General features: G+C 45.6%; 1 protein-coding gene across 1 annotated transcript; it reads right to left on the bottom strand.

Annotated features, from left to right (window-relative positions):
- Positions 1-87: 87 nt before the first annotated feature.
- Positions 88-27,331, bottom strand: SEC31B (SEC31 homolog B, COPII coat complex component). Its single transcript, XM_007940031.1, has 25 exons — positions 27,253-27,331; positions 26,788-26,911; positions 19,910-20,105; positions 19,609-19,704; positions 18,117-18,260; positions 17,621-17,763; positions 16,731-16,830; positions 16,444-16,605; positions 15,759-15,893; positions 12,467-12,697; positions 10,086-10,160; positions 9,748-9,843; positions 9,280-9,379; positions 8,628-8,806; positions 8,264-8,390; positions 7,751-7,896; positions 6,850-7,023; positions 5,997-6,158; positions 2,926-3,103; positions 2,183-2,488; positions 1,882-1,940; positions 1,423-1,565; positions 1,006-1,126; positions 464-535; positions 88-267 (listed from the first exon to the last, which is right to left on the bottom strand). The coding sequence occupies exons 1-25, from the start codon at positions 27,329-27,331 to the stop codon at positions 88-90; spliced, it is 3,528 nt and encodes a 1,175-aa protein (XP_007938222.1).
- Between the last annotated feature and the right edge of the window lie 85 nt (positions 27,332-27,416).

Here is a 27,416-nt window from a genome sequence, read left to right as displayed (position 1 = left end):
CCAGAATCTGCTCCTAAATTCTCCTTTTCTTAAGGGAAGAGTTAAACAACAGCAGACACGGCCTCCTGGCAGGAGCGGTTGCCTGGCTTAGCTCTGCAGCTTCTGAGCAATGGTGAGGACAGCCTTCAGGATGGGCATAAAGCTGGACACCTCACTGAAGCTGCTGCAGCTCACCACCTGGGCATGCACTGCGAGGCCCTGCTCAAAGCTCCCCACATCCACACACCGGGCCACCTCGTGGAGCCCAGCCACAACCTGAGGCGAGAGCTGTGGAGGAAATGACACAGGTTAGTAAGAGCAACTCAGCCCCCACTCTGGCAGAATGGAAGGGACAGGAGGGGGCCCAAGTTCTGTAGCCTAGTCTAGGCAAGATGTATTCTAAGGGGAAGCCACGTCAGTGAGACCTGTGGGAAGACACTGGGTGCCCTTTGGCAAGAGGCAGAGTACACAATGGTACACTTACCATCCCTTCCCAGAGCTTCTCATATAGACATTCTAGACGTTGGGCTGCCTCATCCAGCTTCCGTTTTGTCTTCTGCAGGGAAGGAAATTAATTGATTTTGACCCCAGCCCCTAAGCCTAACACTACACAGGACTATAAAGAATCACAGGATATTAGAACTAGAAAGGCTTAATGCTATCTCCTTAATTTCACAGAGGAGGACATAGAGGTCCAAAGAGGGTTAGTGACATGTCAAGCTGACGGAGCTAGTGACTGAATGGCAGGCTCCCTGATTCCTGGTTTAGCTTCCTTCTAGTACTCCCTGCTACCTTCCCAAGGGTTAAATCTTGATACTGTTGGGTTCTGCTTCCACAGAACTAGACTTCAGACCAAACTCCACATCCCTCCTCTACTCCTCATGGACATCAAATCAAGTATAAAATACAGACAGGGAAGGTCCAGAGGCAGTGAGAAGAGTCACCCGAGAAACAGTTCTACAACTGAGGGGGTCCTGGAACCAGCCAGGGGTGTGAGGAGGGCACTGTGGGTAGGTTGAGGCTTACTGAGTCGGTGGCAGACAGGGAACAGCGCTGTAGAAGTGCATCAAAGCTGGTCTTCAAGGACTGATGCTCTGGGGGCAACTCTTTCCTTTCCATCTTCTCAGGTGGCAGCTGCTGAAGTTGTTGATAAAGGAACGGGCAGATAGGACAGACAGGCAAGCTGTCCTTCTGGCATCCTTAAGGACTAGCCTTCAGTGACTCATGAGTCACACTACTCTCTCTAGAGCAGAGCTGGGGAGAAGGGGCACCCTACTCATCTTTGCAGTAAAGACCCCTGCCCCAACCCCCATCTCTTGCAGCTCAGACCACCTCCACCTCGAGGAATGAGGCCCATTATGCCATACTGCCTGCTTTTCTATACCCAGAGAGAGCTGGAAAGTTTCCCAGGGGGAAGGGAGGCACACTGTCCCTGTCACCTGCAGGCTGAGCTCTCCTGGAGCCCCGGGGGGTGCACGACCCAAACCAGCGACAGGAGGCTGTGGGGAAAGGCTCCCTCGTGACTCAGGGGTGAAGCTCCTAACTGGAGCAGTAATTGGCGCTGGGGGCACGAATGTCTCCGGCAGCTGAAGAGACAGAAAGAAAGGAACATGAGTCTATGCTGAAGAGACTCTTAGGGTCCTGGTTTTGGGGGCTGGCAGATGTTTTGCATGATAGAGGGGATAAAGTAATGAGGGGGAACTGGGAAGTGGGAGGACTTCCCAGTAAGTAAGAAAGAGAGAAAAGAGTGAGTGGGTAAAGAGAAGACAGAATAGATGCCTGAAAATGAGAAGGACTGGGCTGAATTCTGTAAGGAACTAGAATGCAGTCTACTGGTGAATGTATGTGTGGTGGCAGTGGTGGGCAGGGGGCAGGGAGGGAAGGTAGAGAAGATGCATTGACCTTTTTTCTCTGAAGGTTCCCCCTGGGAGCTGACATATTCTTTGAGGAATTTTGAGACTCTGTATAGTAAAAAAGATCGAAGTATTCATGAGCATGTCAAGAACATTGGAAATTTCTAGCCTGTATTACTCTAGTTGGAGCCTACCATTCCTCTCTCTACAGACCAGCCACCCTCGCACTTGATATTCTCTACCCAAGGAGCTCAGTTCACTGCCTTGAGGAGAGAGACTTCCAAGGTGGTAGTGGGGAAAGAGAGGGAGACAATGACTCAGAAGAGAGAAGCCACTAAAGGAAGACTAACCTGGGTGAAGAATTGAGATGCCAGGAGTTGGAAGGGTGCTAAAGCATGGAGCACCTGGCCCTCCTGGAGGGTGTGCCACAAGAAAGGTCGCAGGAGGGGCTGAGGGCTGGTAGCTCAGAGTGCTAGGACCTGGTGGTCTCACAGGGAGCAGTCGAGGAGTCTCGGGCAGGGAGGTAGAGCCAGGCTGCATGATGCCTGGGGGTGCCATAGGTGGAGGGGGACCAGGAAGAGGCCACATTCCAGGGATTCCCACAGGGTTAGGAGCTTGGGTCCTTTGCCCTCCTAAGTGCTGCAGCTGAGATACAGCTGAAGGGGAAGAGAAATAGGTCATATGCCACTCACCTGCAAACTGGGAGAGACTCAGTGCATCACGGAGAACAAGGCAGCAATAATAATTAACTAGTTAATCCATGTGTACAGAGATCTACCATTGACAAAATACTTTTAACTGGCACTGAGTCCCCCCCCCCCAAAATTCCTATTTGACTCTCAAAACAATCCTGTGGGGTTGAAATGACAAACAGAATAATTACCCTCATTTTACAAAAGAAACAGAGTGGCTAAGTATATTGCCCATGGATACAAAACCAGTAAGTGACAGTACTGAGAATTTAAACTTCAATTTCCAAGCTCCTTGCAGTAGGATGACATACTGCCTCCCAGATCCCTGCTGGCCATGTCAACCGCTTTCTTAAGAACTCTGCGCCCTGCCCAGATAGATCTTCACTCCATCTCTCACTCACCAGGCCTTACTCCAGAGCCCAGGGGCAAAGGCTGGGCTTCCTGGGGCCCAGGTACCCTGTAGTCACTTATATTCTGGGCTTTGGAACCCAGGTAAGGGCTAGAAAGGGGACGTATCAAGGGCATCACTGGTGGTGACTGAGGAGTGAAAATTCTTGGCCTTGGAGAAGGCATTGAGACCTGTGAAGATAACAAAGGGTCAGCTCTTAGACAGGAAAATAAAGAGAATTAATGGAAAACAGAAAATTAATGAAACAAAAAGCTGGTTCTTTGAGGGGTGAACAGAAAATCAATAAAACTTATAGACAATAAAACTTATAGATTGACAAAGAGAAAAGATACCCCAAAAAATCCATTGCTAGCTAGTTGATTCCAACTCATAGAAACTCTACAGGACAGAATAGAACTGCCCTACAGGATTTCCAAGGCTGTAATCTTACAGATGCAGACTGCCAACTATTTCTCTCACAAAACGGCTGGTAGGTTTGAGCCACCAACCTTTTGGTTAGCGCGCAGCAGTTAACCACTGTGCCATAAGGGCTCCATATAAAAGACACAATCATCAAATATTAGGAATGAAATAGGGAATGTTCAAAATAGATCCTGCAGTCATTAAAAGGATAATAAATACTAAAAGTAACTTTATACTCATAAATTCAACCACTTAAAAGAAACAGACCAATCTGTCAAAAACCACAAACTACTAAAACTCAGCCAAGATAAAATAAAACCCACCGCTATTGAGTCTATTCCAACTCCTAGCACCCTATGAGTAGAACTGCCCAGTGGAACTGCCACATAGGGTTTCCAAGGCTGTAAATCTTTACTCAACTAAATTGTCTCATCTTCTAAAGAGTGGCAGGTGGGTTGAATCACCAACCTTTTGGTTAGCAGCCGAATGCCTTAACCACTGTGCCACCAGAGTGCTGCAAGATAAAATAGATAACCACAGTAGTCTTGCAACTCTTAAAGAAATTGAATTTATAATTAAAAATCACTGAAAAAAGAAATCTTCATGCCCATATGGTTTCACTAGAGAATTTTACCAAACATTTAAAGAATTAACACTAGTTTTAAACAATTTCTTCCAGAAAATAGAGTAAGAGGGAACATTTCCTGTGATGGTTAATTTTATATGTCAACTTGGCTAAGGCTATGGTATCCAATTGTTTGGTCAAACAGAAGAGGCTGTTACGAAGTAGTTACATGTGATTAAATCAGTTGGCCTTAAATAAAGCAGATTAGCAGATTACTCTCCATTATGTGTGTAGGTTTCATACAATCAGTTGAAGGCCTTAAGAACAAAGGGATTTTTGCCCAGCGTGTATTCTGCCTCCAGACTATTAAAAGACATCTTGCTAGAACTCCTGCACTCTTCCTGTCACCTGACCTATGGATTCTGGGACACAAAACTGAAGGAATCTCCAGCCTGTTGCCTTACCTACAGATTTTGGACTTGCCAACCCTCACGATCAATGAGCCAATTCCTTAAAATCAATCTCAACCTCTCTCGATTTCTGAGTATGTGTGTATTTTACTGGTTCTGTTCCTCTAGAGACCCTAAAACTCATTTTATGAGGTTACTATTATCCTGATACCAAAACCAGACAAAGCACAAAATAAAATTACAGACTTGTATCTCTCATGAATTTAGACACAAAAGTTTTCAACAAAAATTTAACAAATCAAATCCAACAACATATATAACATCATACTCATTCCAAAACATTCTGTGAACTGCCCTCCACTGCCCACCCCCCACACAAACAGAATGAATTGTTTTCTTGTGTGTGATCTCATGGCACCCTGTCATACCTCAATCATGGCATTTATAAATTTTACTGTAGTCATTTTTTACATGTTTGTCTTTCCATTGGGCAAATCTGCTGCAAAAAAAACTTCTTTAAAGTGTTAAAGAGTAAAAATGTCACTTTGAAGACTAAGGTGCACCTGACTCAACCCATAGTATTTTCTGTAAATTCATATGCATATGAAAGCATATGAATGAATCAATGAATCAGGAAGACCGCAGAATTGATGCATTTGAATTGTGGTGTTGGTGAAGAATACTGCAAATAGCATGGACTGCCAGAAGAGCAAACAACTCTGTCCTGGAAGAAGTACAGTGTTCCTTAGAAGTGAGAATGGCCCCATTTTGTCTCTCGTACTTTGCTCATGTTATCAGAAGGGATCGGTCCCTGCAGGACATCATGCTTGGTACAGTAGAGGGTCAGTGAAGAAGGGGAAGACCCTCAAGGAGAGGGACTGACACAGTGGCTGCAATAATGGGCTCAAGCACGGCAAGGATTGTGAGGCTGGTGCAGAACGGGCAGTGTTTTCCTCTGTTGTACACAGAGCTGCTAGAGTCAGCGCCAACTTGATGGCACCTAATAACAATAATCTTTCCACTAAGGAGCTCTGGTGGCACAGTGAAGGTGAAGGAAGCATTCAGGTGCTAGCCAAAAAAGTTTCAGCAGTTCAAACCCATCAGCTGCTCCACAGGAGAAAGATGAGTCAGTCTGCTTCCATAAAGATTTACAACTTTGGAAACCCTATGGGGCAGTTCTGCTCTGTCTTAAGGGTCGCTATGAATTGGAATTGATTCTGTCACAGCGAGTTTTTTGGTATCTTTCCACTGGACTATGAGCTGCTTAAGGGTGAGGATCATGGTTTTTGCAGTTCTCTATTTTAAGAGCCTAATAGTTGTTCGGGAGCTCTGTTAGCCTAGTGCCTAAGGCGCTTGACTGCTAACCAGAAGGCTGGCGGTTCAAACCCACCAGCCGCTCCTCAGAAGGAAGATGGGGCAATCTACTTCTGTAGTGATGCTGCCTCAGAAACCCAAGGAGGGGTCACTATGAGTCGGGTCCAACTCGACGGTACATAACAACAACATCAATAGTTGTTCAATAAAGTGATCAGGAAAATAACTGACTCTGTGTTCTATAAGGTCAGGAATTTCCATCATTAGTTTTTCCACTAATATATTTCATTGCCTAGAACCCTGCCTGGCACATGGGAGGCCATTTAGTAAGTATTTTTGAATTAATAAACAAATAAAAAAACAAAGTATTACCTTCTGAGATGGTTGAAATCTCAATCCGTAAGATAATGTCTCTTTAGAGTGGGGGGTAGCTCCCACAACCACCCGAGGAAAAGGAAAAGGGGGAGACTGTTGACCCGAGACACCAGAACCCTGGGCGTGAAAAAGCCGATCTCTCAGCTGCTGAACTGCTACCTGCAAGAGTTGTATTAAGTTGTGTTAAAGTAAAACAAGCAAAAACACCCTCTCATAAACCTGGCCCCATACACCAGTCAAACTTGAGCTGACCCCCACACTCTAGCACCTTAGATGACTCAAGGTCCCCTAAGCCCTGCCAAGTACTTGCTTGCTGTTCTGTCTGCCTAGAATGCTCCACAAGGAGCCCTGGGGGCGCAGTGCCTAAGGCATTTGACTGCTAACCAGAAGGCTAGTGGTTCAAACTCACCAACCACTCCATGGAAGGAAGAGTGGGCAATCTACTTCCATAGTGATACTGTCTCAGAAACCCAAGGAGGGGTTGCCATGAGTTGGAATCAACTCAATGGCAGTGAGGTTTTTTTTGTAAGAATGGTCTACACCCGCTGGTAAGCTACTTCTCTCTGAAGGTCCAGCTCAACTATTTTAAACACTGGGAACCTTTCCCTGTCTTCCAGGCAAAATAAGTCCCTTCCCTCAAGTCTCACAGTGTTTCACACACGCTTCTGTTATGGCACTACTAATTACTGACATCTGATCTTCCCGAGGTAGTGAGCTGCTTTTCTGGGACTAGATCTCAATTATCTTGGAAGCTTCAGCATTTAGCATAATGCCTAGCACATGGTAAGTCATCAGCCAGTGTGAAATTATTGAATCAAATGGTTTCTTCTCTCCATAGCGACCCACTCACCTGAGCACAATCACTGGGTAGGTAGCTCATAGCAGTGGCCAGGCTGCCCTGGGATGCTAAGAGGTTAACATACTGAGTGACACTGTGGACTACGGCAGGGCCTGGGCTCACCCCATCAGGTCCCAGAAGTAGCTCCAAGCCTCTGTTGAGGACCATTACCTTCTCCATCAGATCCTATAGGGGAAAAGGGGAAGGTGGTTAGCCTTTTCCATAGAACACTCTAATTTACAAGCCCAGGCAGCTTCCTCAGGCATTTCCCACTATGAGTAGAGATAAGGGCAGCATTTTCTGGCCACAGCCAGGTGAAGGCAGCAGAAAATGATATATGAGGCACACCAGCTACAGAAGGGCCACTTAACCTCTTCTCCCAAGTTATTTGGAATGGGCTCTACTGGACTTTGCCAGGTCTTAGACTCTCATACATGGTTGCCTCCCCTTTTTGGTTTATTCATCCTTTCTTCTAGTGCACCATCAATTAAAGACTCTGATACTATTGTTTCATGTGTAACTTGTATCTCATTCATGTGACCCATTTTCTCTGGTCACCTACAGAATGCCTGGTAGAGGACAGATCCACAGAACTTTTCATATCAGCTAAAAGAAGGGTCAGGCCTATAATTACCTAAATATAAAATTAACTTGCATAACCAAACATGATTGGGAAAAAATCATGAAGGTAAATACCCAAATAGTTGTGGCTCAGTCTCCCTTGACTGTGAAGAAGGGGAGATGAGATTTCACCCTTGAAAGAAGGTCTCAAATTCTGAGGCCCCTAACCTTCCCTCTAATAGCCTGGCTCCAGCTATGTTAGGAGTTGCTGCTGACGACCCTGAATAGCCACATCACTAGCCTCTCGCAAGGACCTGGTAGGGAGCGACCAGTACACTGCAGAGAGTAGTACCTGCAGCGCCATGGGGCATGCAGTCTGGTGGCATTTTGCCCAGCACTCCACCAGCCGCTCCACACTCCCCGAGCACACATAACAGAGTCTGGCTTCAGAAGTTAGTGCCCTGCTACCCTCCTGTTCCATGCGAGTTCCCAGCATGTCTGCAGAGAGATGGACACTTCATTAATGGCACGGCTTCCCTGTGCTCTTCTTCCTTATTCCCGTTTGGAAATAGGTGAGGAGCATGAGTGACAGGACAAGCAGCTATAGTGGTTCTAAGACAACACCAAGGCTCAACTGGCTCTACGCTGAACAGCAAAGTTCTTGCATCGAGTTGTGACAAGAAAAAGTTAAACAGGACAATAGATGTCCCCTATTGAGGGTAATCCCTGCCTCCTAGTCAAGCTAGACCTTGGCCCTCACAACATGGCCTGGCTTCTATTCTGCCACCTTCCCCACTGAATCTGTTGACAAAGTATCTCACACCACTCCATCCAAAAGCCTGGGAGACAGTAGGGACACACCTACCACAGAGCTCAGGGAATTCCTCTGGCCCTGAGTATGTCAGTAACAAGGCCAGCACCTCTCTCCAGTTCTGCAGGCTACAGGCACACACCACGTTCTTCCAATTCTTCTGCACAACACAGGCTAGAAGCTGTAATAGGAAAAGAAGGAAAGAGGCCATCAGTCAGTCATCCGCACAGGCAGCAGGAGACACCCACAGTGACGTTTTAACACACAGACCAGTGATTAGGGACAGGGGTGAGGTAGGGGTAAGTGGGAAGAGAGAGACACGGGGAGATACTCTGAACACCATTCCCAAGGTGTGGGCCTCTACCTGACAAGGTCCAAGTAATCCCCCCCCACCACCTCCTGCACTGTGGGCAGTTACCGAGGAAATTATGGTTTTCTTCTTGGCCAAGTAGCACTCCTGTGCTCGCTTCAGTAGATCTGCACCCGCAGCATGGGCCAGGATGATGGCATCAGCAAAGCGCTCTTCCTTCAAACACAACTCGACAGCTGGGCCCAGTTCCCCAAGCAGGAGAGCCCGGCTCAGGAGCCCATCAGTGTCTGCAGGCAGAGGCAGGCCCTCCCCATCAGATCTGTTTCCTGTCCTCTACAGGGCCCACATCACATCTCCTGTATCTCTGTGTCACTCGGCTTCTCTGCCCCAAACAAAAACCCCTGACTTTCATTCCTCAGCAATGGGACCAGAGGTGCCCAGGTCAAGTAGTAACTCTTTAAGAACAGGCCCCAAGACCAGGGAGGCACTTCATGTGGCATTATCATATATGCCACATCAAGGGCAAGATTATAATCCTTTAAGCAAGAAGACAAAAAGAATAGGGAAAAAAAAAAAAAAAAAATCTCTTAGTAGCAGTCTCATAGAAAGGACTCATCCATGAAAACCTACAATCAGAGAAAGTTGTAGCATTTGAGATGATAGGAGGGAGGCAGGGGCAAGAAGGGAATCTCTTCAAATCCAGAACTTTGGGCCTATCTGCTTCCAAGCAGAAGGCTCCTTTTCCCCAGGGTCAGGGTACCTTCTGTGATGGGAATCTCCCAGGGAGTCATGTTCTGAGGGACCAGCTCATCAAAGAAGGCTGAGGAGGCAGAAGCTTCCTCTGTGGTATGGTTGGAGGCCTGTACACGGAAGGACAGAGGTGACTATTTAGGAACTGAACCCAGAAGTGAGACAGCTAGCTTAGTGGCTATCTCTGGGAGCTCAACTATTTGGTCCTTAACGGTAGAACTAAAGGAATAGTCAGGCAAGGCTTCCTTTGGAAAGGGTCTTAGTTCATGGTTAACACCCTCTACCCTCTACCCTCAGCCCAAAAGCATATGGACTCTTGTGTCTCATTCTGGTTCCAAGAGAGATCTGAGGAGCTTGAAGACTTCTGCAAAAGCTGAGCATTTATTGAAAGCAAAGCAACAGTCCAGGAAAAGAAAGTTGTTCTAAAGGAAGGTTTCCTTTGCTAACCTTGGTCTGGGTGTCTGGGCTCCCACTATACCTGGCTGCAGGTCTGTTGTCTGGTACTGTTAAGATCACTTCTCTTGGGCTGAGAGCTGTCACTCAGCCCCAAGTCACTCTTCAACCATGTGGCCACCTGCAGGGAGAGACCTGTGAGTACCACCTTCCCCAGCATAAAATTAAACCAGCAGTGCTCTCCATATCCTATCTCCATACTCTCTAAGATCCTTGAGCTATTTTCCTGGGAAAAATCCTAACCCTGGGAGGCCAAATGACTGAATGTGCATTAATTAACCCAGGGAGAGGTGTTCTGAAACTTTCTCTCTCTGGCAGGATTCTTATTCTCTGCATCAGTTTCTGATGTCAAGAGTAGCTTACCTTCTTCTGCAAATCATCTTTATTGTATCCTAACAGCTTTAGGAATTTCTTCCTGGTGTCTTGCTCTAAGGTTGCCTAAGGAATCACAGAACACAGAAAAGTCTCCATTAGACCAATGTGAATGACTCTCCTCCTGCACCAAGCTGGGCATTTGTGCCAGTGTTGTCTTGTAACCTCAATTATAGTTTTTTGTACTACCTGAAATGCCCCTGTTGAGGCCAACAACATCTTTCTTTTCCTCCCCAGATCTGATTTAGTGCTGGGTTGTAGGCAAAGTGTGAACAAAAACCCTTTCTGCATTTGTGTAAGCATTTGATCTTCAGCTGACATCCTGTTACCTGATGTCTGTTACTTAATAATCTGGTAAGTGTAAAATGTCAACTATGTTTCAAGGCAACATTGTTGTGATTGATAAATTGCATGTACTAGGAGGAATTATAAACAAACAACAAAGTCACTGATTGCAATGACTCTTGTCGGGACAGATAGATCCCTTGCAGGGACTTTGGAAACTATGCTTATGAGTTGTAACAAGAAATACTGGTTCCTGTGGGTCATGAAGCTTCTCAGGCAGGGAAAATCACACACCTACTGACATACATCTCATCTCCTTGCACCTGAATTGTCTTCCTGGGCACTGAAGAAAAGAACTCTTGATGGCTTTGTGAACTGCAGCACGGACTCCCACAGAAGAGGACTGCCTGATGCTGCCCCACTGATAAGCTGTGGTTCCTGTTCCACATCCTTCTGAAGAGACTGATGCCCATGTTAGTCTCATGAGTCTAAATGTCTAGTTGAGAAGAACCCTGGGCACAGCTACATGGATCTACTTGATGTCTCTCATCTACTTGATGTCTCAGATACTGAGAACCAAGCCTTCCTATAACCTTCCGTAATCGGGGTTAGCTGGCCTGGCCCCTTCATTTACCCCACAATGAACCCTGAACTTTTGATGATGGTCTTTCTTATTGCTTCTCAGGGCCCTCTCCTCTTCTGTGCTCTTCCTTTGGAAATTCATCCACACTCAGCTTCAGGAACCATGATGATGAACAGCTCTTGGGTAGCTCTGAAACCGGATTCCCCTGAGTCCTATAGGCATCACTGGCTCCTTTGATCAGCAGAGTGAAGGCTAAGCTCCTGATCACTCCCCTCCATTCTCCTTCCATGTCCTCTACTCCTGGAGCTATTACTGTTCCTCACTCATAAGCATATTTGTTACTCTTGTCTTCCGGCATCTCTCTCTAATTTCACTCTACAGTTGATGATCTTTCTCAAATCCTCTTCTTCCCAGCTCCCTGGTGTCTGCTCTCATAAAATCTTACTATGTCTGAAGCACAGATCTGAGTCCTTCTCAGACCCCTAGGGAGAGGCCTTGTCTCTCTTTTTTTTTTTTTTGTATTCTTCTCTATAACCATAATCTTCCCACTGCCTGTTCATTCAGCTACTTCCCTTCCTTCAGATCTCTTCTGTCAGCTGCTCATTTCCTTTGACAGGTAAAGCACCCCTTCAAGGACCATAAGCAACTTGAAATTAAATTAGAATTGGAACGGAATCCATGTCCCTGGAGTACAGTTGTCCCTCTGTATTCACAGCTTCTGCATCCACAGAGTCAAGCAACTGCAGATCGAAAATATTGGGGCCGGGGGCTTGGGGAACAATTAAGTCGTCAAAGCAATCCCTCACAGGCTGAGAGGGAGCATAAAGTGCTATATATACAGGATTTACATTGTATTACGTAGTATAGTAATCGAGAGATGATTTGAAGTACATGGGAGGATGTGCATAGATTATATACAAATACTACCCCATTTTACATAAGGGACTTGAGCATCCATAGATTCTGGTATCCGTATGTGTTGGGGTGTCCTGGAACCAATACCCCCATGGTCACCAAAGGACAACTGTATAGTGGGATGTGAACCTTGCGTGCCAGCACAATGACTGTTTTGGGTTATTCAGAACAGACTGAGAGCCTACTCATGACGACGTACCTGTCCAACTAGTCCTCTTCTTTCCCTTCCCTTCTTTTCTTCTTCCTTCCCATCACCCGACCTGTCCTTTGCCATGTGAAAAGCCTTTGCCTTGGCTCTGGTAAAGTACCCAGGACATCAGCAATAGTAGTAGCAAAGGAAACCATAACTTGTATTCCCCATCTTTCCTACCCATGTCACGATGGTATCTACGCCAGCAGTAAAGGGTGAAGATTTTGGGTCCAGGGGAGACGGGTGTAGTGTAGGAACAAACTAACAGGGGCTGGAGCCTCTGCAATCTGAGTCACCATGTGGTTTTGTGTGCCCAGGATTTGACACAGATTGGAGTGTCAGACCTGGGTTCCAGGCTTTGGGAAACACCTCTAAGCAGCCAGCCTTCAGGCTTCCTACCTTCAGGAACTGCCAGAGCATCTCTTCATTTTGCAGTGAAGTTTGCTGGATCTTGTTCTGACAATAATTCAGGAGATTTCCTGATCTCAGGGCTGCCTGCAACTCAGCTGACCGCATCAGGAATTCAGATTCTGTAGTGACTTGACTGATGAAGACTAGGCGGGGGCAAGGCTGCGGCACGTGATGGGCAGGGACGCTGGGGAGGCCAAAGGTAACCAGTTTCCCCCCAAACTTGTAAGGAAAAACAAAGAAAGGCAAAGGTCATACCTTCAAGCCAAAAACCAACATCCAGTGAGGATCACAGGGAAGGCTATCTATTGGTCAACCCGAGGATAGAAAATCAATAGTAAGAGAACCTTAAGGTGGAAGACGACCATGAATTGGGTACTGAATGTGCCCCCATGCCAAAACCATCTCTGTCTTCTTAGCACCATCAGTTTAAATTTCACCACATATTACTTGTCTTCTCTTCACCTGTCCTGGGACCACCATTCTCCCAGTCACCTGGGCATCATCACGTCTTTAAAAAAAAAACAACACCCCACACTGCTGTCGAGTCAGATCCAACTCGTAGCAACCCCCCCCCTTGGGTTTCCGAGGTAGTATCACTACAGAAGTAGATTGCCCAACATTCCTTCCAAGGAGTGGCTGGTGGGTTTGAACCACCAGCCTTCTGGTTAGCAGTCAAATGCCTTAGGCACTATGCCACCATAGCACAGCTATGCTATGCTGCTGTTGTGTTGCTGTTATATGCTATGCTAGCACACCTAGATTATTGCTCGCTTCTGTTCTTTTTTCCCTCCTCTAATCCAAGCCTTACCTACCACCCTATCCCTATTCCTCAAGAGTTTGAAATGGTTTCACATGCCCCAGGAGACAGCTTAAGCTCCTTTGCCTCTGGTGCACAAAACCCTCCAAAATCAAGGCCACACCCATCTCTCCCAGCAGTTCTCTCCCTGTTCATGGGATCTCTCCACATCCCCAAAATGCTTGGATTGTTCCAACTTCTGTGCCTTTGCTCACCACAACACCCCATCTGGAGCAGCCTTCTCACCAACTTAAATGTATTGTATAAAGCACCTGGCACAGAATAGAAGCTAAAGTTCCTTTACCCTAGCAGCTCTCAACCTTGGCTGCTCATTAAAATCACCTAGAGAGATCTTATACAGAAAAAAAAAAAAAAAAGAAACCCAACCAAACCCACTGCCATCAAGTCAGTTCCATGTCACAGCTACCCTCATTGGGTTTCCTAGGCTGTAAATCTGTATGAAGTAGATTGCCTCATATTCCTCCTATAGAGGAGCTGGTGGGTTTGAACCACTAATCTTGTGGTTAGTAGTCAAATGCCTTGCCCACTACGACACCAGAGCTCCTTAGAGAGCTTTTAAGACACTAATATCCAGAGTCACCAGGCCACACCCCAGACAATAAAATGAGAATCTCAGGGGAGGGGGGAAGTGTGGAAACAGACATCATTATTTTTTAAAGTTCTTCAGATTATCCCACTCTGCAACTAAGGTTGACAGCTCCTGCTCCTGCTAACCATTCATTACTTCTCTTCCCAAGCCCCACCTTCCTAAGGAACTTTCCTGCTCAGAATTTTTTTCTCCCTTGACTCTGACAGTATAAAATATATACCACAGGTCAGTGCTAAACAAAATCATCGTAACTTTTTATTTGTGTAGTACTTTACAGCTTTTCAAGTGCTTACATATATTCCCATTTGCAGTTCATAAGCTGGGCAGGTATTATTATCCCCGTTTTACAGATAGGAACACTGAAATTCTGAGAGGTTAAGTGACTTGCCCAAGTTTACCCAGCTAATAAGTGGCAGAGCTATGATAAGAATTCAGGCTTCTTGACCTTTAGCTCAGAATTCTTCACCTTACTCATTCGCCTCCCCCCCAAAACCTCATAACCTCTTGAGCATTATTACCAAACCCAATGCAACCCTGTTGGACAGAGTGGAACTGCCTCGTGGTTCATAAGCCTTATGGAGGCAGTTCTACTGCATCCTATAGAGTTGCTGGGAGTCAGAATTGACTCAGTGGCAGTGGGATTTGATTTTTGGTTAGGGCTGTGCTAGTCCTCAGACTAGCAACAAGGGTATCACCTGGGGAGTTGAGGGAAATTCAGAATCTTGGAGTCTCTGGGTGGAGCGGATGGTGAACATGCTCAGCTGCTAATCTAAAAGATGGAAGTTTGAGTCCACCCAGAGCCTTGGAAGAAAGGCCTGGTGATCTACTACCAAAAAAATCAATCATCAAAAATCCTATAGAGCACAATTCGATCCTGGTACACATGCAGTCGCTGGGAGGTTTGGAAGTCACCCTAATTGCTCCCCAGAGCTAATTAACAAGAATCCAAATTTTAACAAGACTCCAAGTGATTTGGATGCACATTAAAGTTTGAGAAGCACAGCTTAAGGGATACACAAATGAATAAGACATGCTCTCTATTCTCAAGTATCTATTGCTTAGTAGGGTGTCCCGACATATACATGTGTGTCTGTGTGTATATATATCTCTGTGAATTTATATATATATATGGCTTTAGCACAGTTAGAATGTACCACTGCAAGAATATAAGTCTGTAGGATTATGTAAGTGATGTTAATTTTTACAAGGGTTAAAGAAGGGCATCAGGAGGGTGAAGGTGATATTTAAGTGAGGCCTTGAAAGGCTGCAGTAGGATTCAATGGGCACAGGACAGAAACTGGAGGGTAGGGAATACAGGCATAAGGAGGAGAGTTGAGGAATTATTCATGGGACAGAAATTAGTCACAGGTAACCAGAGCACAGGGAACACATGGGGATGAACTGGTAACTAGAATGGTAAGTAGACATTTGGCACTTAGTCTACAAGGCAATGAGTATTCAAAGGTTTTGAGCAGGGGAGTGACAATGATGAAATCTACATTTCTTCTTTCCTGCTTTGTTTCCTCACTACCAGTCCAGACATGTATGGGTTAGAGGAAAATGAGGTGGACTCTCAGGCCATTCTCCATGGCCAAGAAGTCTAACACAAACACTTCTTTGAGACAAGACTGGCACAGAAAGCAGGGGTAGGAGGAGTGAAGTGATGGAGAGGAAGCTATAGTAACTCTCTGTTTAAGAAGTAAAGTAGGACCTCATCTGGGGGCCCAGGCAATGGGGGAAAAAAGAAAGACCCTACAGAACCTACTCCATGCTGGGCAGGTGGTAAGGTTTCTAAGTACACAGTCAACACCCTCCTTCCCTCCCCCCACCCCCTAAAAAAAAAACACATATACTCATACACACACTACACTTACAGCAAATGAAACACCTGCTGGTCTTCTAACCCATTTGGGGGGTTTTTTCAGGGAAGGTATCAATGTTGCTTGGGCAACCTGCTCTGGCACCTGCAATGGCGGGAAAGGCTGGCCTTTGTTGAAGGAAGAGGAGATCTGAGGGCAAAAGAACAGATCTGAATCATCAGCCTGAAGCAGAGGCTTAGCCAGAAACATCATCGACAAACTCCAGTTTTGAAGGAACCCTTAGGACACCCAACCTGGCCTATAAAGGTCAGACTCCCATTTTCCAGGAGATGGGGATGGGACTGGGAGTGAGGGCGGGTCTCCCATGCAGCAGGGGGACTCTTGGAGAACCTACTGTGTCCAAGGTCTACAATGGAACGTGACATAAAAAGGGTCTACTGGAGAGAGGGAGGCAAGACAGTTCATACTCCTGAAATAATGGTCCCAGCATGGAGGTCCAGTGTCCTTGAAATACAAGGAACACCCAAGAACAAGAGTCAAGGTGAAGGCCTTCTTCGTAATGGCAGGCGCTGATATCTTCCCAGGAAGGTAGGCACTGGAGCAAACACGCAGCCCTCCCAAATCCAGGGCCTGGGTCGCCCAGGCTCCAACAGCCTCCATCTCTTCCCAGGTCCTATGTTCTCTCCCTCCAACAGAGAGAGCCCCTTCTCCCCAGCATTCTCCACCAAGCTCTTCAAACCTTGTCTGCCTGTCTCATCCGCTGGGCTTCCCAGCTTCTACCCATCACAGAGTACAAACTGATCCAGCCATCAAAGGAAGCAGCAGAGAACACTGGAGGGTTCCGAGGGCACCACTGCACATCAAAGCACCAACTGCTCTGTGTGGGTAGCTGATATACCACCTAATACGAGCGAACACACCATTAGGGACTATGCAGTCCATGAAACCCATAACACACAGCCGCAGCAGGGAAAACTCCACCATCTCATTTCCCGTCCCAACACTCCTGCCAAAGGGCCAGCCTACCTCACTGCTCCCCAGGTTCCAACACAAGATCTGGTTGTCCTTGGCACTACTGAGTAACAGCTCAGGGTCAGCCTGGCTCCATGACACTGACAAGATACCCCTAAAAAGGAAAAGAAAGAGGAACTAATATTTATCGAATGTCTACTATGAGTACATCTTAGATAAATCTCAGCCTTATAAATGGCTGATCTGATGTCATTTTACAAATGAGGAAAACAAGGCTTTTAAAAGTTAAGTGACTTTTAAACAGTCACGTAACCAGAAAGTGGCAGAGTGGGACCTGAACCCAAGTCAAACTCCAGTGGCTGTGCACTATCCCACCCGGCCTCCCAGGCTTCACTGCCAGGTGGCCCCCCCCTTTTCCCTGATTGCAGAGTGGGAACTGTGAATTGATAACAAATCAGGCCAGTATCCATCCCGATGGATGAACCCTTTTCTACTGAGGTTTTAGCCTGGGAAGGTAGTGAGGACCTAACTCTCAAAAGTTCCCTAGGAGGTATAAAGGCCGTTTGGTTAGAAAGAACAGATTGAGGGGCTCTCCCTATGCTGTGAGCCCAAGAGCTGCAGAGGAGGGCCTGGTTAGCAGGATAGATAGCAGCCAAGGAGCTCTTACTAAGAAGGGACTTGGGGTCAGGCAACCTCATCACCTAAAGAAATGAGCATTACCTTCAGATCAGAGGAGGGCCCCAATATTTCTCATGACCACATCCCTGCTCCCATCTCTGTAAGTTGGATGGAATCTCAGGCTATTCGCCATAGACCATGTGACTGTGTTCACAGGCATGGCTCTGAAGTCAGGTGGATGTTTGGTAGCTAAAGCAAGGCATCCCTTGCCTCTCACCCAGGTCAGTTATGTCCTGCAAGGATGGGGTTGGGCACTGAGATGCTACCTGCTGTGGCTCTCCAGCACTGTCAAGGGTGATGAGGTAAAGCGCAAGTCCCACAGCTGGATCACTGGGAAATGATCATCCTCTGAGCACAGCACCAACTGAGTGGCTATGTCTGGGTGCCAGGCCAGGCCCGAGCAGTGCATCTATGAATGAAGCAGATCTCAACGGGTGATGTAACTTGATTCCCTTGATTATGAACCTTTCTGTCCAGTTAGAATGGGACCGCGCTGAGGCAGGTCTGCGTCTTCATCTATGTGACTGGGAATACCACAGCATCAGGGCACAGTGATCACCATGATAAAGTTAGGGATGGCAGAAGCCTCCAGATTAGTTGTTTAACTTCCCTAAGCTTTCACTCTCAATAGGAAATCTTCTAAGGGACTTAATCCACAAGTCCAGTAGCTGAGAGCAGAATCCTGGCCTGGGAAAGGGTAGCTCTAACTACTAGGAATAACAAGCCAGCTCTCAAGCCTGTGTGCTGGCCTCTGCTACTCACCCTGTTGCTGTGATCACTGACTTTGATGATAGGTTCATTCTTCCTAAGATCCCACACAACTGCCTTGCCGCTGGGATGAGCAGAAGACAGAATGTGTTGGACTTGCCGGTTCCAAGAGAGTGCCCTGATGTCTTCCAGGGGCTGCTGAGGCAGGGTGGGGGTGGGGAGGACAACGTGTTACCTCCTGGACCAAGGGACATCACTGCTCCCAACCACCCACAGAAAGCCCAAGAACAGACATGGGCTAGCCAAACAAAGACAATCTCAGGGAGCTAGGAGTTCAATTTTCCAGAGATCCCTTTAGGGTACCAAAGTAGGGAGTGAGGGAATGGAACCCAACATGCTCCTGAAAGGAGTTTAGATTAAAAAACAGCCCTCTTGTCTATGACAAAGAGACAGAAGGAAGAAAGGTAGAGGGGAGGAAGAATGATAGCCAAGAACCCCCCTCAGAAAGAGTGGGGCAGAAAGAGAAACCTCTGTTACCTTCAGGGCACAAAACAAAAACCCACTGCCATCGAGTCAATTCTGACTCACAGCAACCCTATAGGAGAGGGCACAACTGCCCCATAGTGTTTCCAGGACTATAATTCTTTACGGAAGCAGACTGCCTCATCTTTCTCCCGTGGAGCTGTTGGTGGGTTTGAACACTGACTTTCAGTTAGCAGTGGAATGCTTTAACCACTATGCCACAAGAGCTCCTTTTCAGAGCACAAAGTACTGCTAAACACATATACAATTTACCTCATGATACTGTAAGCCTAAGACAAGGGAAAGCCAGGAAGCAAAAAGATGGGCCCAACTACAGACCAAGAGATGGGCATACTCAGAGATAGAACTCACACTAGATGCCCCACTATGTGGGATAGCTGTGTACAGCGAAATGAAACAAAGCTAACCCTCCTCGCACACAAATAAATAAATAAGGAGTGATCTAGGTGTCCTGCCCTTGCTCCCTCTCTGCTGAGCCCTACCCAGCCCTGCCTAAGCTGTATTACTAAACTGCATTACTAAGCTCTGGGAGCGTAGTGCCTAAGGCATTTGACTGCTGAGCAGAAGGCTGGCGGTTCAAAGCCACCAGCCACTCCTCGGAAGGAAGGTTGGATGATCTACTCTTGTAGTGAGACTGCCTCAGAAACCCAAGGAGGGGTTGCTATGGGTCAGATCTATCTGACTCCACGGCAGTGAGTTTGGTTGTTTTTGTTTTTAATTACCAAGCACTCCTACTCCTTCTCTCACCATCTTTTCCTGCTCTTCTTTATCACTTTCCTCCAGAAGTCCCTAGGATGGTTAATGGGTTAATGGCCATGAACTAACTCCCTGGTTTCTTCCTCAATCCCGGTTATCTGGCCGGTAGCACCTTAGTTTTGTGGAGTTTTATTGCCCTCCAGTGGTAAAGCCTGAAATTGCCTGCACTCTGCCAGGGCCCAGAATTCAGGCTTTCACTTGGGAGAATCAGCTGTACACTAAGTAGCAGCCTCAGAAGCCTCCTCACCTGTGCCTTGGATCCCGTGGTCATTGGTACACTCAGGTTATTCAAATCCCAAATGAAGATTTCGGAATCACTGGCCCCCGAGGCCAAGAGGTTGCCCTGTACAAAGAATAGGCCTTTGGAGGCAACTATGCCAGGAAGAGACAAAATGCAAGAAAGGGAGAAACAGGTCTACACTCAGGGCTATCCAAAGCCTCCCCTGTAACATCCTGGGAAGGGTTCAGAGTTACAGACTAGTGGTCACAAGGGGATGCTTCCATTAGACCTGTTACCCCATGCTATCTGACCAACTCAAATGCAGTACCTGAAAAGGATTAAAGTCGAGGGCTCTGATGGCCCCTGTGTGCTTCTGTCTCTGGGCAATCACAGGTTCCTTCTCTGAAGACAGGATGTGGGTCACATTGTACAGAGTAAGCATGCCATTGTCCCCGCCGCCTGCGATAACCCCGGAGCCTTCCAGAAGACCATTGCCAAAGGTCCCCCAGATCAGCTTATGAAACCTACAAAGAGAAGGAACTGGCATCAGCACCTACTCGGGACCACATCAGCAAGCAAAGGGTGGGCACCTGTTTCAGCCTCTTCCATTGTGAAGCATCCTCATGCCCAGCAAGGGCCTGCTTGTCTCCCTCAGCTCCCTGACACAGCAGGGAGGTATCCTCAGCCTGGCCCTGCCCTTTCTCTGGAAGAATATTCCATCTCTGCCACACTGGAAGGCTGGAGGCCACTCCTCTAAGTTCTGGGTTGGGGGTGCTTTTTTTAAAAGTTAACATTATTAGAGTTATAGAGGCCAGGCTCTGTGGTATACTTCAAAAACATTACTTAATTTTCACAACTCAAATAAACAAACAAAAACCAAACTCACTGCCATCAAGTTGGTTCCGGCACAACTCAAATAGGCAGATAATAGCAACAACTAACACCTGTTGAATACTGACTATGTACCAGGCACTGATCTAAGTGCTTCACACGTATTTCCTGATTGAATATTCAACCACCCCATGAGGTAAGTCCTATTACTTTTTTAAAAAATTTTTATTGTGACTTTGGTGAAAGTTTACCGAGCAAACTCATTTTCCATTTTGTTTCATGGCATTGATTGCCATTCCCCACAATGTAACAGCTCTCTTCCCAGTTCCCAGTTCCTCCCTTTTCCTTGTGTCCTTCCTTCCCACACACTCCCGCCCCCTGACCAGTCTCCTTGTGCAAACACTGCCCTTCTGTTCTCCCACAGTTGATTGCTCCAAGGAGTGTATCTACCTGATATAAATGTTAACCCCACATGCCTGTCTATTGCTTGGCTGGAAGCCACAGGAATGAATTCAGTTCCACACCTGAAGGGTAATTAGGGGCTATAGTTTCATGGGTCTCACCAAGCTCTATCAGACCAGCAAACCTGGTCTTTTTTTGTGATTTCAAGTGTTGCTGCACAGTGTTCTCCCATTCTATCCAGGATCTCCTGCACCAATCCCCCTGAGTAATTGACAGTGGTAGCCAGGTACCATCCAGTTTTTCTGGTCTCATGGTCATATAGGCTGAGGATTGCATGGTCTGTTACTATTATTATCTCCATTTTCAATTGAGGAAACAGAGGCACAGCTAAATTATGACACTTCTGTACACAAAGCTATTAATTTTATCCCATTCAACAGCTAGGAAGTGGCAAAGATAAGGTTCAAAGCCAGGCCCATCTTATTCCAGAGCCTAAGCTCTTAACCACTCTATAATACTGCTTCTTGGTTAGAGGAAGACACAAACTCTTCTGTGCCTGATGAAAAGCAGGCTCCTGAGATCAACACTGCTGTTCTCTCTCTCTCTCTTTTTTCCCCCATAACTTGGATTTTATTAAAATTAAGAACTTCTACTCAACCAAAGATTGCATTAAGAAAGTAAAAAAGTTGCAGACTTGGAGAAGATATTTGCAACACATACAACTGATAAAGGACTCATAACTAGAACACACAATGAATCCTATACTTGCCCCCAAGGGGAATTAAAGTTTTTAATTAAAAAACAACAACCCACTTTAAAAATGAGCAAAAATCTTAAACAGGAACTTCTTAAAAAAAGAATATCCAAATGGACAATGGGCATATGAGAGGTGCTCAGCATCAGTAATTATCAGAAAAATGCAAATCAAGTCAAAATGAGCTACACTCTAACAGAATGACTAGAATTAAAAGGATTGACAATAGAAAGTTTGGCAAGGATGTAGAGCAGCTGAGAATCTCATATATTGCTAGGGCAAATATAAATTAGTGCAAGCACTTGGAAAAACTTTTGGCAGTATTGCCAAATTCTGAATTTATATATACCCTATGACCTAGAAATTCCACTCCAAAATATATAGCCAACAAATGTTAGTGCTTGTTTCATTTACTCTGAGACCAGAAGACTAGATGGTGCCTGTACCACACCATTTTAATCAGGTGCCACAATAGATGGACTTGGATGGAATGGGAGAAAAATGTGGAATAGAACCTCAACTTCCTGGGAAAAAAAAAAAAACACTTACTGGATATGTTTGATGTGTGACTGACTCCCGGAGACTACTGCTCTGAGGTATCTTTAAACTTTGAACTAAAACTAACCCCTCAGGATACCTTGTAGCTAAATAATGGCTTGGCTGACAAAATAAAAATAATGACCATAAGTAGTGTGTGCCTTTCAAAAATCACCTATGTGTGACCACATGGTCAACAATTACTTTAAAACAAAGATGAGAATGTAAGGGAAGGGGGAGGAACTAGATTAATGGACACAGAACAACTAGATGCTGTTCTCTCTTCCCTCTCAAACTGAAGTGAGAAAAGACCCAAGGACCTCCCTACCAGATGCCTCTCCTATGTGCCTGGCCCACAGCACTGCCACATGGCTGCAAGGAGATAGAGGCACAAAAGGACAAACGGCCCATCTGGGAAGCACTTTTCTGGCATTCTAAGGATGTTTCCAATAAGGCACAGCCAGTGTCTTACACAAAAAGACTGACGTTGGGCCCCCTGCAGATAAGTCTGGTCATCTGAAAAGCCCCTAGGGAAGGCATGTGAAATTCCCGAAGCCTCATAGGTGGTCTGTCTTCCACTTCACACATGCTAACCAAGGACATTTCCAGAGAAGCCAGATTTCACCAAATGATGGCACAAGATCCCTTATTGCACGTTGCTGTATCAAGAAGCAATGAAATGTTCCCACATCCTGGGAACAGTCAGCAAAGAAAGAAAGTGGGAGGACAGGGCAAGAGCCTGTTTGTCTAGTCATTAGACCAGAGGTAACATGTCAGAAGTAAAGAGATGAGCCCCAGTTTAGGCCAGCTCAGCGGAACTGACACAAACAATGACTCTAAAGCTAGTGTTGGATAAGCTATGCCGTCCCATTGACCTTAATATGAAAGAATGTGCTCCACCCTGGATAGAGAGCCTACCATGTCATCTAGGGACATGGATGGTCATGGGAGCAGAGAGCAAGTCAATAGAGTGGCTAGAGGAACTCATACAGGTCACACAGGAGGCAGAGGAGAGTATGGCCAGAGAAAAAAGTCACACAGGATTGGCAGGAGAGGTTGCAATGACCTCAGTATGGTCATAGCACATGACATACAGATCAGAGTATGAGGTATGTGACACCTCAAGGGGAAGTCACCTAAGGGTTAGTAGAGAAGATGGCACAATTACTTCAGAGGGCTGAAATGCACAACGCAAGGTGTGACTAATTTTCTTTCATGTAGAGAGTATAACCCTATTGTTACCTACTTTACTAGTGAGAGTGAAAGCTGGTACCTGAATGGATCATAATGGAGAACACCTGGGAGGGTGGGAGGCCACTGACAGATAACCAAGGAAGGAGAAGTGATCATCAAATGGGCTCAAGGAATGTCAGGCCCTTCTGCTCTGCAAATCAGCTGGGAATAAGAGTGTAAGTGCGTGCATGTGTGGTGTATGGAGTAAGGGAAGGAGGGAGAGAGACAAAATGTTAACAATTGGTGAATCTAAATGAAGGACATATAGATATTCATTGTACTACTCATGGAGCTGGTGCAGGACCAGGTGGTGTTTCATTCTGCTGTGCATAGAGTTGCTATGAGTCAGATACGACTTGACGGCACCTAACAACAACAACCCTAAAACTTTTCTGTAAGTTTGAACTTTTTCAAAACAAAAAGTTAAAAAACAAAAATATGTCCATAAATGTGAAAAATGGAACTAACTTAGAGGCTTAAAGAGAAGGTTTAGGAAGAAGATCTGTATAGAAAGTTGGGAAATTTCAAAACCTAAGAGTTACAGGTGCTAAAGAGGTTCCCAGGTTAACGACGGCAATGATAAAGACCATAGGGCATCACAGAATGATGGGAGGCAACTAAAGATAATAGATTCTTTGACTCCTGCCCAGACCTGTGAAGCAGAATTTCCAGAATCAGTACCTCAGCATTGACATTTGTAACAAGAACTTCTCAGGTGATTCTAATGAGCAACTGGTGTTGCGATCTACTGTATTAGATACATCAGAACCTCAGACCAGCCTAGAACAAAAGGGGAGGAAGCCGAATTTTATAAAGATAGAAGCAGCCCTAACAACCAGCTCATGACTATGCCTCTGGCAAAACGAAAGCAGCAAGGGTGACGAGAATAAACGAAGGCCCGTGAGATCAGGAGGTGCCAGCTAAGCTGAACTGAGGCTGAGCTTTAGCTACCTTCTGGATAGGAATGTGTACTCTTCGGTTTTGAAATTCTGAATGTGTGCTATATGAATTCTTGCCTCTATGATTTATGTACTCCCTTGTTTTGGATTTTGCTCTTATTTGCTTAATAAAGTTCATTCTGAAAAATCCCAACCCCATGTTAGAGAACTAAAGTAAAAAAGAGTTTGTCTACATCCAGGCCGAAATAGCTGAGGAGATCCAAGTTCCCTTACAAGTCAAACAGAGTGGTGAAGTCAGTGCTCCAAGCTGAAGAATCAAGACAGTGGAGTGGAACAATGGCTGTTAGAAAGATGAACCATCTTCGAAAGGCCTACTAAGTACCAGGTACTATCCTGAATTTGCTGTGAAGAAAACAGGGTCAGAGAAGTTAAATAATGTGCCCAAGAGGACAGTAAATGGCAGAGCGGGGGTTTGAACCTAGGTCTGCCCAACAAAAAAGCTCCTGCTCTCTACTCTATGACCTGATGCCTCCAGAGCAACAAGTCTTGGGAGCAAGAAAACTAAGTGAGATACATAAATTGATTAATTTTGGCTTGGTGTTGTCTTTTACACAGGCACTGTCAAAGGGAGGTGAAAGTGCTCCCCAACGAGTTAGAACTGAGAAAAAGGTACAAAAGGATCAGTTACGATCTCCACGTCTCAAGAAGATGGCTCATACAGAGGTTATAGAAGCCATTCAGAGATGTAGACCCTCAGTATAGACAAAAGGTAGAGTGCAGCATATCACACATTAGCCTCTGACCTTTGGGTTATAACAGGCCTAGCAGCTCTGTCCTCAGTCCAAAGATCAGCAACATAAACAATACATTATTCTCTCTGAAACCTTTCCTCCTGAGTAAGACTCATCCAACACAGCAAACATCACTTGCTTCAGCACACACACTAATCCGTATCGATTCTGATTGTATCCAGTGCCATTTATCCATGCAGCATATTTATAGTTTAAGGCTGTTCCTTATCAACACCCAGGTGTTCATAGCATCTCTCTTTTAGTCAGATATTTCTAGGTAGATAATATTTCCCTGATGTATCATGGATTGAGGGTAAGGGGAACTTCAGGATCCAAATTTGGTTAAGGCATGGGTCTGCTGAAAAAGGCAGGCAGAGGAAGGAGATGAATTTGAAAAATGTATATTAAGTTAATAAAGACTGTGTGTGTGTGTGTGTGTGTGTGTATAAAAAGAGAGAATAAGCCCAAAAGAAAAGAGGAGACTGAACATAAGAGCTCAGAAGATCCCTTGAAGTCACCTTGTTCAACCTCTTCTTTGTACAGATATGAGAAAACCCAAAACCACTGATGTAACTCAAGTTAGTCAAAGTCACACAGCTTTACTAGTGTCATAGTCAAGCAACTGTGCTTTCCACTACACCATGCAGAAGATCACAAAGAAAAAGGAGAGAGAGAGGAAAACATAAAGCAAAGGACAGGTAACTCATTAAAGACCCTGCTAATTACAGCCAATAGTTTATGATACTAACTTTTGAGTAAATAGCTAACAAAGGCTGGAACAGAAAGAAATAGGTATCCTAGACCCTAAAGTGTCTAAGATGATTTCTTTAGAAAAGCCCCACTGGAGCTGTGTCCAAGGTAATTTCTTAGATCTTTGGGAGTGAGACTCAATCTTTGAACAGTTAGAGTAGTGGAAAAATAAAGCAGAGATGAAATATTACCAATAGTGCTAACTGTATTATTTATTTTGCCTCCACCAAGCCCCTACAGGTTAGGACAGGGGTATGAGGTGAAGTTCTTGACTCCCAAACTCAGTACTAACATTTTTAAAAAGGTCCCTTTAACCTTGTTGACTACAAAACAAATAGACTATCACCCTTGAAAGGCTCTTAAAACATTAAGACTACTAACTTGGTTGTAACTAACTGAAGTGTTCAACGTGAATGATTGCTCAGCTTGGGAACCCAGCAATTTCTAGTACCACTCACTCCTTCAGTAACGATTTATTAAGCACCTACCATAAGCCAGGCACTGTTCTAGGTGCTAAGATATATCAGTTAATAAAAGACAAAAATTTCTGTCCACATGGAGCTTAGAATTAGTTTCAAGGTTTCTTCAGCAATTGCATTGCCTCTTTGTTAAGACTCCTTAGTCCCATGGAGCCACTATATGAGCATCCAATCAGTGTCTGACAGCAATGAGAAGAGGATCATTCGTTCTCCTCATTGGCAGAAAAGGGAAATATTGTGTAAGGTTGTTATCTTCACAAGAGCCAAGGGAGGAAGGAGCCAACATCTGTGGGTTCAAGGAGCGGTCAAGTACACATGGGTGCAGCTTGTATGAGGTGTTTATCACATGCATTCTGCCTGGTACTACAGCAGCTGCTACCGCTGCCCAGAAAGGTGGGGGTGGTTGTTTTTAAGATTATTTTGCAAAGTAAACTCAGAGTTAACTTCTCTACAACTTGGCAAAGTTCCTTCTCCTCCCAGGATTCCCATCAGGATCTGCCCTGAGTACCCATCAATAGTTCAGACAGTACCTGCTCGAGGCAGAAAGGACTCCCTTGCACTTCAGGTCCAGAGAGGGATCCCTGAAATCAACCTCAAAGATTTCCAATGTGCCGCTTGTGCTAAAGGAGGCATCTAGCTGCTGGGCAGATGTTCCTAGGCACAAGAAAAGTCAAGAAGCAGCAGCATATGAGCAACAGTATGTGCATGAATTCGAAGCATAAACAGGTTAGGGATGGAGAGGAGGAAGAACAAGAGAAGACAGGGTATACTCTTTCTCAAATGGTTACTCCGAAGAAAGCCAGCAACCTGAAGTACCTAACCATGAGCTGCCCCAAGGTGCCCAAAATGCCCAATATTCCCTTACTTAGGTTATAAGCCATTTCCTGCCTTTCTGTGAGCCTAAAGCTTTCTTGAGTGTTCAACAAAGAATTCTGGATACTAAGTTTCACCTCACCTATGCACTTCCAGTGGATCCCACTACACAGTCTCCATACCTGTGGCCAGATACACAGGGTACTGGCTGGCTGGGCTCCACACCTGGATGGCTGGCCGCTCAAGTTCCTTCAGCTTCATGATTTGTTCTGTATATGGCAGAGAACTGACATGGCTTTCAGCCCACTGAAAATAGAAACCAGCAAGCTTAATGCCCGGATTTGAG

This window comes from Orycteropus afer, unplaced genomic scaffold (assembly GCF_000298275.1).
Source record: "Orycteropus afer afer isolate SDZICR_OR568_19922 unplaced genomic scaffold, OryAfe1.0 scaffold00064, whole genome shotgun sequence".
In the NCBI taxonomy this organism is placed as follows: domain Eukaryota; kingdom Metazoa; phylum Chordata; class Mammalia; order Tubulidentata; family Orycteropodidae; genus Orycteropus; species Orycteropus afer.
This window is presented reverse-complemented; position numbering and strand designations above follow the sequence as displayed.